This window comes from Malaclemys terrapin, chromosome 2, assembly GCF_027887155.1.
Source record: "Malaclemys terrapin pileata isolate rMalTer1 chromosome 2, rMalTer1.hap1, whole genome shotgun sequence".
Taxonomy (NCBI): Eukaryota; Metazoa; Chordata; order Testudines; family Emydidae; genus Malaclemys; species Malaclemys terrapin.
The window spans coordinates 132,497,650-132,508,420 of record NC_071506.1 but is presented as its reverse complement, the minus strand read 5'-3'; the positions used below and the strand labels follow the sequence as shown (position 1 = coordinate 132,508,420).

Sequence of the window (10,771 nt, the reverse complement as noted above, 5' to 3'; positions counted from 1 at the left end):
GAGTGTATTATAGGAACAGCTACATTTTATTTTTCCTAACATCAATTCAGAGTCTCTTCACTCCAAATAAGTCATGCAAAAACATGAGCATTTCCACAGTGTTTAGATTTCTCTCCTCCCGTGTTACCTCAGCCTTTCCCGCCCTGGCCCAGAGCCCCTCCTCCAACATCACTTCAGCCTTTCCCGCCTAGGCTCTGAGCCTCCTCCTGTGCTATCTTAGCCTTTTCTGCCCAGACCCCTCCTTCGGTGTCACCACAGCCTTTCCCGCCCAGAACCTGAGCCCCTCCACCAGCATCACCTCAGCTTTTCCACACAGGCTCTGAGACCCTTCTCTGGTATCACCTCAGCCTTTCCCGCCCAGGCTCTGAGCCCCTCCTCCAACATCACCTCAGCCTTTCCTGCCCAGACCCTGAGCCCTTCTCCAGTGTCACCTCAGCCTTTCCACACAAGCTCTGAGCCCCCTCCAATGTCACCTCAGCCTTTCCCGCCCAGTCCCTGAGCCCCTCCCCCGGCATCACCTCAGCCTTTCCCACTCAGTCCCTGAGACCTCCTCCAGTGACACCACAGCCTTTCCCGCCCAGACCCTGAGCCCCTCCTCCAACATCACCTCAGCCTTTCCCGCCCAGACCCTGAGCCTCTTCTTCAGTGACACCACAGCCTTTCCCACCCTGTCCCTGAGCCCCTCCTCCAGAATCACCTCAGCCTTTCCTGCCCAGACCCTGAGCCCCTTTAGCATCACCTCAGCCTTTCCCGACCAGATGCTGAGCCCTCCTCCAACATCACCTCAGTCTTTCCCGCCCAGACCCTGAGCCCCTCCAGCATCACCTCAGCCTTTGCAGCCCAGACCCTGAGCCTCCACCCCGGCTATGAGCCCCTCCTCCAGCATCACCTCAGCCTTTCCCGCCCAGCAGGGCCGGCTCCAGCATTTTTGCTGCCCTAAGCAAAAAGAAAAAAAAAAAAAAAAAAGCTGCGATTGCGACTGGTGGCAGCAATTGGGAAAAAAAAAAGCCGCGATCGGCGGCGGCAGTTCAGCGGCAGGTCCTTCGCTCCTAGAGGGAGTGACAACCCTGCCACCCCCGAATTGCCGCAGGTGCTGCCCCTCTCCCTTGGCTGCCCCAAGCACCTGCTTGTTAAGCTGGTGCTTGGAGCCGGCCCTGCTGCCCAGACCCTGAGCCCCTCCTCTGGTGTCACCTCAGCCTTTCCCGCCCAAGCTCTGAGCCCCTCCTCCGGCATCACCTCAGCCTTTCCCGCCTACTCCCTGAGCCCCTCCCTTGGCATCACCTCAGCCTTTCCCGGACAGGCTCTGAGCCCCCTTCAGTGTCACCTTAGCCTTTCCCACTCAGACCCTGAGCCCTTTTAACATCACCTCAGCCTTTCCCGCCCAGTCCCTGAGTCCCCTCCAGTGTCACCTCAGCCTTTCCCGCCCAGTCCCTGAGTCCCCTCCAGTGTCACCTCAGCCTTTCCCGCCCAGTCCCTGAGCCTCTCCTCTGGGGTCACCTCAGCCTTTCCCACCCAGTCCCTGAGCCCCCTCCAGTGTTACCTCAGCCTTTCCCGCCCAGACCCTGAGCCTCTCCTCTGGGGTCACCTCAGCCTTTCCCACCCAGACCCTGAGCTCCTCCTCCAGAATCACCTCAGCCTTTGCCACCCAGGCTCTGATCCCCCTCCAGTGTCGTCTCAGCCTTTCCCGTCCAGACCCTGAGCCCCTCCTCCTGCATCACCTCAGTCTTTCCCGCCCAGTCCTTGAACCCCTCCTCCAGCATCACCTCAGCCTTTCCCACCCAGACCCTGAGCCCCTTCTCCAGCATCACCTCAGCCTTTCCCACCCATACCCTTAGCCCCTCCTCCAACATCACCTCAGCCTTTCCCAGCCAGACCCTGCGCCCTTCTCCAGTGTCACCTCAGCCTTTCCCACCCAGACCCTGAGCCTCTCCTCCAGCATCACCTCAGCCTTTCCCACCCACACCCTTAGCCCCTCCTCCAGCATCACCTCAGCCTTTCCCGCCCAGCAGGGGCGGCTCCAGCATTTCTGCTGCCCTAAACAAAAAAAAAAAAAAAAAAAAAAAAGCTGCGATTGCGACCGGTGGCGGCAATTGGGAGGAAAAAAAAAAGCCGCGATCGGCGGCGGCAGTTCAGCGGCAGGTCCTTCGCTCCTAGAGGGAGTGACAACCCTGCCACCCCCGAATTGCCGCAGGTGCTGCCCCTCTCCCTTGGCTGCCCCAAGCACCTGCTTGTTAAGCTGGTGCCTGGAGCCGGCCCTGCTGCCCAGACCCTGAGCCCCTCCTCTGGTGTCACCTCAGCCTTCCCCACCCAGGCTCTGAGCCCCTCCTCCGGCATCACCTCAGCCTTTCCCGCCTAGTCCCTGAGCCCCTCCTCCGGCATCACCTCAGCCTTTCCCACCCAGACCCTGAGCCCCTTCTCCAGTGTCACCTCAGCCTTTCCCACCCAGACCCTTAGCCCCTCCTCCAGCATCACCTCAGCCTTTCCCACCCAGACCCTGAGCCCCTTCTCCAGTGTCATCACAGCCTTTCCCGCCCAGACCCTGAGCCCCTCGTCCTGCATCACCTCAGCCTTTCCCGCCCAGACCCTGAGCCCCCACCCTGGCTCTGACCCCTCCTCCAGCATCACCTCAGCCTTTCCCACCCAGACCCTGAGCCTCTCCTCCGGCGTCACCTCAGCCTTTCCCGCCCAGAACCTGAGCCCTCCTCCGGCATCACCTCAGCTTTTCCCACCCAGTCCCTGAGCCCTCCAGTGACACCACAGTCTTTCCCGCCAAGGCTCTGAGCCCCCTCCAGTGTCACCTCAGCCTTTCCCGCCCAGACCCTGAGCCCCTCTAGCATCACCTCAGTCTTTCCCGCAAAGTCCCTTAGCCCCTCCTCCAGCATCACCTCAGCCTTTGCTGCCCAGACCCTGAGCCCCCGCCCCGGCTATGAGCCCCTCCTCCAGCATCACCTCAGCCTTTCCCGCCCAGCGGCAGTTCAGTGGCAGGTCCTTCACTCCTAGAGGGAGTGACAACCCTGCTGCCCCCGAATTGCCGCAGGTGCCACCCCTCTCCCTTGGCTGCCCCAAGCACCTGCTTGTTAAGCTGGTGCCTGGAGCCGGCCCTGCTGCCCAGACCCTGAGCCCCTCCTCTTGTGTCACTTCAGCCTTTCCTGCCCAGGCTCTGAGCCCCTCCTCCGGCATCACCTCAGCCTTTCCCACCCAGACCCTGAGTCCCTCCTCCAGTGTCACCTCAGCCTTTCCTGCCCAGACCCTGAGCCTCTCCTCTGGGGTCACCTCAGCCTTTCCCACCCAGAACCTGAGCCCTCCTCCGGTGTCACCTCAGCCTTTCCCACCCAGACCCTGAGCCTCTCCTCTGGGGTCATCTCAGCCTTTCCCGCCCAGTCCCTGAGCTCCTCCTCCAGCATCACCTCAGCCTTTGCTGCCCAGACCCTGAGCCCCCGCCCCGGCTATGAGCCCCTCCTCCAGCATCACCTCAGCCTTTCCCGCCCAGCAGGGCCGGCTCCAGCATTTCTGCTGCCCTAAACAAAAAAAAAAAAAAAAAAAAAAAAGCTGCGATTGCGACCGGTGGCGGCAATTGGGGAAAAAAAAAAAAAGCCGCGATCGGCGGCGGCAGTTCAGTGGCAGGTCCTTCACTCCTAGAGGGAGTGACAACCCTGCTGCCCCCGAATTGCCGCAGGTGCCACCCTTCTCCCTTGGCTGCCCCAAGCACCTGCTTGTTAAGCTGGTGCTTGGAGCCGGCCCTGCTGCCCAGACCCTGAGCCCCTCCTGTGGTGTCACCTCAGCCTTTCCCGCCCAAGCTCTGAGCCCCTCCTCCGGCATCACCTCAGCCTTTCCTGCCCAGACCCTGAGCCTCTCCTCTGGGGTCACCTCAGCCTTTCCCACCCAGACCCTGAGCCTCTCCTCCGGCATCACCTCAGCCTTTCTTGCCCAGTCCCTGAGCCCCTCCTCCAGCATCACCTCAGCCTTTCCCGCCTACTCCCTGAGCCCCTCCCTTGGCGTCACCTCAGCCTTTCCCGGACAGGCTCTGAGCCCCCTTCAGTGTCACCTTAGCCTTTCCCACTCAGACCCTGAGCCCTTTTAACATCACCTCAGCCTTTCCCGCCCAGTCCCTGAGTCCCCTCCAGTGTCACCTCAGCCTTTCCCGCCCAGACCCTGAGCCTCTCCTCTGGGGTCACCTCAGCCTTTCCCACCCAGAACCTTAGCCCTCCTCCAGCATCACCTGAGCACTCCCCCCTACCTCACTTGCTCTACCTCAGATCTTTCCCCCCTCAACCTGACTCCCATCTTCCAACTCATGCTATCTCAGGTATTTGCCCAGCCTGCTGCCTCGAATCCCCTTCCTCACCCCCTCCGGTGACATTGGCATTTCCTGCCTGAACGTGAACCCCCTTCATGCCCTGACCTCTCGATGCCTGGCTGGAGCCCTGCCCTCTGGTGCCCCGTCAGACACTCCCCACCTCCTTCCTTGAGTTACCTCAGTGCTTCCCGCCTCAAGTCCAGCCCTTCCCTCCACTCGTACCCCCTTTCTGGGTTTGCACCCAGACTCCTCCTACCCCCTCAGCATCGTTCCTTCCCACTCTGCAGCAACCTCAGCGCCTCCTGCTTCAGTGCCCTGCATCGCGCTTTACCGCCCAACCCACGCTTTGGCTCTCGCCACCTCAGAGCTTTCTGCCAGAGCCCAGCTGCTTCCCACCATCTCACTCCTGCCTTGCCTTTGCCCCTCCTGTCACCTCCTCACAACCCGGCCACCCGCTCCTCTTTCTCAGGCGGCACCTCTCGCTGCTTCCCACGCCCCTCCTCATGGCACTTCCACCCCTTCCTGCCTCAGTCACAGCCCCGTAGCTCTGCCCCCATGTGAGAGCCTGGTCCGAGCCCCCCTGCCCAGCCTGCGGCGCTTGTTCCATCTGGCGCCAACCTTCCTGATGCTCCGGGGCGGGGGGGCTCCTGCACGGTTCTGCCGGTGACTCCAAGTGCTGGGGCGGCCTCCCTCTGCCGCTTCTTCCCGTTGGGCTCCCCCTTCCCTGAGGGCCTGGAGCAGCGTCAGCGCTTTGAAGACCAGGGCCCCCACCTGGGCATGTGGTTCTCTCTCAGTGCTGCCTCACAGTTGACGCCCGCCGTCCTCTCACTCTAAGCCCCAGCCCGGCCTCGAGCTGACTCAGCCTCCCTCACACCGAACGTCCTCCCTCTCAAACCCATTCCCGCCCGGCCTGAGCCCCGCCCCCTGGTGGCCCCGTGTGGGCTCTGTCCAGTCCTTGTGCCCGGGGCTGTTTTGGTGCCTGGTGTCATGGTGGCAGTGGGGCCCGTGCTGAGCAGACCTGACCCCAGAGGTGCAAGGGGCAGAGCTCACCTCTCAGGCCTTTTCCCACTGCAGCCCCTACACTGCGCCCACCCTGGCCTCTTCCTATGGGGAGGTGGGGACCAAACCATTCCCTGCTGTCCCTCAGCAGCTCACAGAGCCTGCCTGCACCTGCTTCCTCACAGCATCCAGCCTGGCCCCATCCCTGCTGCCCAGGCTCTAGTACCAAGCCCACGCTGGCTTCCTTCATCCCCAGCACCACGGTGCCATGCCAGGCCCTTTGGCAGAGCCCATCACCAGCCCAGGGAGGAGTTGGGCCTCTCCCAGCCTTAGGCAGCGATTTCCCATTTGCACAGCCGGACTCCACTGACGGGAAAAAGAAGCCAAGAGACAGCAATCCAGATCCTCCAAGGCTTTTAGGCCCCTCACTCCCGTGATGGCTAAATACCTTTGAGGATCTGGGCCAGTATGGGCAAAAGATACAACAAAAGTTTCCAGTGTAAATAGATATCCCCTGCATGGGCATCAGAAAGGGAATTATCTGCTCACTGAAATGTGCTAAGGTGCTGTCAACACATCAGTGTAGTGTGTTCTCAAGGTTATTCTTTTTATCCATAGAGATGTAAATAAATCTTCTAGGCAAAAGACTTTCAACCTGTGTTTTATTGTACACAAAAAGAAAGAGCTTACAGTTTTACAATTATATCTACGGGAAACAAAATGTTACAATTCAGTACCTTTAATTTTAAATCATACTAGAGTTAAATGGAATTTCTGCCCTTTATTCCCCCTTAAGAAATAGAATATGCTAGATGCAGTTCTTAGTGAGGGTAAATTGATCTACTCACACTTTGGATTTTTTGGGGGAGAGGCGGTATCTATCTGGAGCAAACCTAAATCCCCCTGCACCCTTGGCTTTTATGGACTGGGCTGTTGAAAGCTTCATAGGCCTTTTGGTTAATTGGGACTAAAATGTCATAATGATAGGTGGGAAAGCAATAAGAAAGATGGGGAAGCTTTTCTCACTGGACCAAGAATAAGGGGGTGGCAGCATGCTGAGAGAGATGGAATAGATAGAGGGGGGAAGTCTGCCATAATGCCCCCCCTGCATATAATCAATAATGAATTACCCACACACTATTTAATGCCAATTACACCTCTACCCCGATATAATGCGACCCAATATAATATGAATTTGGATATAACACAGTAAAGCAGCACTCCGGGGGGGCGGGGCTGCGCACTCCGGCAGATCAAAGCAAGTTCAATATAACGTGGTTTCACCTATAACACAGTATGATTTTTTGGCTCCTGAGGACAGCGTTATATCGGGATAGAGGTGTGCCAGCTATTCATGCTTATCTATAATCATCTTTTTGGAAAGAACTATTTTTTTTAAAAGGTAAATGATAAATCAAAGTTGTAGCTATCTATGGGGAAATGTAAATGAATTGATTAGGTGATAGGTCGGGTAGGGAGGGGACAGAAAAGTGCTTTGTTTTCCCCACACTCAATCTGAGGAACTAAGCTCTGAGGCAAGGTCAGGAATGGACCCTCCCCCTCCTCCACTGGTGGGGTTTTAATCAATGAAGATCCATCAGTTTTCTGCACAGAGCCACCCTTTCCTGCCAAAGGAGGCAAGGCTGAGTGGGACATCCATTCATCCCCAAGGCCTGATGTTCACTCGGGCTGATAACAGCCCCAAGGATCCCCATTACCCTGGGACTTCTCCAGTAGCAGCAGAGCACTCTGCACTGGGAGAGGGTCCTGCCCATCCAATGCAAACAAGGAGAGCATCTAGCTAGAAATCTGTTTGATTAAGAGGCAGTGTAGCTCCCTTCCCCTCCTGGTCCTGGCATGGTCAGATGGGGTCCAATTAGCTGAGCACGTCTTTGGGATTTTAGCCTGGTAAGAGTGGGCTCTCAGGGATGGGAAAGGGCAGCTTGTGAAGCGGTGCTGATGTATCTCTCCCTCCAGGGTCTTCTGTATGGCTTCCCTGGCTATGGGAAGACCCATTTTGCCAAGGCAATCGTGCAGGCCTCAGGGTGCCAGTTTATACACCTGCAGGCATCATCCCTGACTGACAAGTGGTACAGGGAATCACAGAAGCTCACAGCAGCTGTTTTCTTACTGGTCACCAAGATCCAGCCCTGCATCATCCTCATTGATAAAACAGGTAAACAGGGAGCAGATGCAGAGAGGTTAAATGACTTGTCCAAGGCCACAGAAAGGCAATGGCAAAACTGGGATTAGAACCCAGGAATACTAGCTCCTAGGCTCAGACCACAGGACCATGATGCCTCCCAGGGGGCTGGAAGCAAAGGGTTCCTATGCCTGCAGGGTCTAATGCTACAGTAACAGCCCATTAGATCACCCTTTTCACCCATGGCTCTCAAACTGCTGTACAGAGTGGATATAATTAGCTCCTTTTACAGATGGGGAAACCCCAGAGAGGGGATGCATCTCACCCAAATCCACATACTGAATCCATGGCAGAGCCAGCTCAGCTGGGACTAGAGCCTGGGTCTCCTGTCCCCATACTGATGTCCTAGAATAGATGCTCTTGTCTAGGCACCATGGCATCATTTTTGCAGAGAGGGGCAAATTAGGGGTATCAGGATGAAGTGCTGGGATAAGGTTGTCAGTGGGGCAGGGGGATGGGAAGCAGGAGCTCCAGCTATAGTATTGTACCTCTGCTCCTGTCCCCGACAGGCTCCTTTCTGCAGAACTGTTCCAGCGCTGATCATGAAGTCAATGCCATGATCAAAGCCCAGTTCATGAGCCTCTGGGATGGGCTGGAGAGCAGATCTGACTGCCAGGTACCAACAGACAGGGGAGAGGGAAGTTGTTGCAGTGTTGCCAACTCTCATGATTTTGTCATGAGTCTCATAATAATGATTGTTTTCCTTAAAGCCCCAGCTCCTGGGGTCAAGTGGACATGTGATGATTTCAGCCTTCATTCTTAAAGAAAAAGTAAGTTTCTAGCCCTCATGGCTGTGAAGAAAGCTTAAAAATGTGACCCTAGTGCACCCTCAAGGCTCAAAAAGCACAGGACAAATAAAAAAGAACACCTAATCTATTATTTTTACATGATCTTATGATTTTAAAGCCAATCTCATGATGTTTGGTGAGCCTAACATGATTTTTGAACATTTGGAGTTGGCAATACTGTTGTTGGGAGCCTAGCGAGTGTTTTTGTACCTGGCTTGGTGCTTTGTTGTACCAGTTTGTTACCTCTAGGGGGAGCTGCAGCAGATCAAATCCCAGCACTTCCCACCAGATCCAAGATTCAGAGGCTGCAACTGGCAACAGGTAACCAACCTGCGTGTCTGATTGTGTTGAAGATGATAATGCTGAGCAACAGACTGCATGACGTGGACCCTGCCATCCTGAGGAGAACGCCTGCCACCTTCCAGATCAGTCTACCGGTAAGAAAACACCTTCCCACCCCCAGCACCCACCCTCTGCACCCCAACACTCACACCCTGTCCTCCTCTCTCCCTGCAGATGCTGAGGCAGCAGCAGGATATTCTGAAGCTCATTCTGGCCAGAGAAAATATGAGTCTCTGCACTTTGCTCCTTCTGCATTGTGCTCAGGAAGCCGTTCTCTGCTCTCTTCAGCCCAGACCTGTGGCCTGGCAAGGGGCACGGTCTCCTAAAAGGCAAAATGCCCATGGTACAAGAGTGACCAGCCTGCAAGTGGCAGTTGGGGAGGAGGAAACAGTTTGCACTGACAATGCAAAGTTCCCCCCCAACCAGAGGAGCAGCCCAAGAAGTGGGAGGCTGGGGAGATGCGTAAGCAGGGATGAGCATGCATCATGCAATGGATAGCCTACACCAGGGGTCGGCAACCTTTCAGAAGTGGTGTGCCAAGTTCACTGTAATTTAAGGTTTCGCGTGCCAGTAATACATTTTAACGTTTGTAGAAGGGCTCTCTCTATGTCTATATTATATAAATAAACTACTGTTGTATTTAAAGTATATAAGGTTTTTAAAATATTTAAGAAGCTTCATTTAAAATAAAATTAAAATGCAGATCTTATCAATTTAGTGTAATCCTTGCCTGGGATCCTTGTCTGGGGTTCCAGCCACCAGCCCCGCTCAGCCTGCTGCCGGTCTGGGGTCCAGCCGCTGGCCCTGCTCAGCCCGCTGCCGGTCTGGGGTTCCATTCACTCAGCTGGCAGTGGGCTGAGTGGGGCCAGTGGCCTGGACCCCAGACCGGCAGTGGGCTAAGCCGCTCAGCCCACTGCTGGTCTGGGGTTCCGTCTGCCAGCTCCTGCCAGCCGGGATCCCAGTCGCCAGACCCCTCAGCCCGCTACCAGCCTGGGGTTCTGCTCACCCAGGCTGGCAGGAGGCTGAGTGGGGCCAGCGGCTGGGACCCCGACTGGCAAGGGGCCAGCAGCCAGAACCCCAGACCGGCAGCAGGCTGAGTGCTGCCGGCACCCCAGACTGGCAGTGGACTAAGCCACTCAGCCCCCCGCCAGCCCTGCTCAGCCCGCTGCTGGCTGAGTGAGTGGAACCCTAGGCCGGCAGTGGGCTGAGCGTGGCTGGGACCCCAGACCAGCAGCGGGCTGAGCGGCTCAGCCCGCCGCCACTCTGGGGTTTCAGCCGCCGGCTCCTGCCACCCGGGGTCTCAGTCCCCAGGCCAGCAGTGGGTGCTGAGTGGGGCCAGCGGCTGGGACCCCGCTGGCAATGGGGCAGCAGCTGGAACCCCAGAGCAGCAGTGGGCTGAGCCGCTCAGCCCGCCGCCACGTGCCATGAAAAATTGCTCACATGTGCCGTAGGTTGCCGACCCCTGGTCTACACTGTGCTCCCACACCAGCTTCTGTAAAGCCCCAGCTACACTGGGATGAGCCAGAGTGGCCACTTACGCAGGCGGCTGCCAACCCCTCACCCCAGCAGAAGCAGCAGCAGGTTGGTCATTGGGGTTCTGCTCCCTTCAGGAAAATACCCACCTCAGCCTGTTGATCCACATTCCCTCCACTGCTGCTCACCCCTGGGCCATTTTCTCCCCACCCCTGCTCCATGTGACCCACTTTGAGAAAGGAGTCGGGCCCCAACAGCAACAGGGTGGGTGCACATAGAGTAGGGATTTACCAGCTGGAGTGAGGCGGGACCGGGATTCTCTCCATGCCAGGGCCATAACTTGATTTTATCCCCTAGCCAAACCCTGAGCAAATGCACAGTCCCCAAGGACTTAAACATCTGGGAAAGCATCAGCCTCCAACCGGTTAATGGTGGACTTATGTTTGCCAGGCTGAGTGGGTTACTGCTCAGAGGAAGCTGCATATTTCCCTCAGTCTATGAGTAGTAAAGTAGTGGTAGAAGCCAAAGTGAAGATAACCCCCCCTACAGCAGGATTAGCAAAGCTGAGAGTCATTGCTGTATTTCTCTTAATTAATTGGCCTCTCAGAGTTGGTAAGACAACTCCCACCTGTTTATGCTCTCTGTATGTGTGTATATATATCTCCTCAA

General features: G+C 56.6%; 1 protein-coding gene across 1 annotated transcript; it reads left to right on the top strand.

Annotated features, from left to right (window-relative positions):
- The first annotated feature begins 5,993 nt into the window (after window positions 1–5,993).
- On the top strand, window positions 5,994–9,136 carry LOC128831123 (outer mitochondrial transmembrane helix translocase-like). The gene is made up of 4 exons (XM_054017275.1): window positions 5,994–7,472; window positions 8,009–8,115; window positions 8,641–8,724; window positions 8,804–9,136. The coding sequence occupies exons 1-4, from the start codon at window positions 7,256–7,258 to the stop codon at window positions 9,125–9,127; spliced, it is 732 nt and encodes a 243-aa protein (XP_053873250.1). The 5' UTR covers window positions 5,994–7,255; the 3' UTR covers window positions 9,128–9,136.
- Window positions 9,137–10,771: the final 1,635 nt, after the last annotated feature.

Excerpts from the sequence above, each read along its gene's own strand:
- LOC128831123 (XM_054017275.1), top strand. The coding sequence starts at position 7,256 with ATGTATCTCTCCCTCCAGGGTCTTCTGTATGGCTTCCCTGGCTATGGG. Across the intron at positions 8,116-8,640 it reads AGAGCAGATCTGACTGCCAG|ATGATAATGCTGAGCAACAG; the intron begins GTACCAACAGAC and ends ATTGTGTTGAAG. Across the intron at positions 8,725-8,803 it reads CCTTCCAGATCAGTCTACCG|ATGCTGAGGCAGCAGCAGGA; the intron begins GTAAGAAAACAC and ends CTCTCCCTGCAG.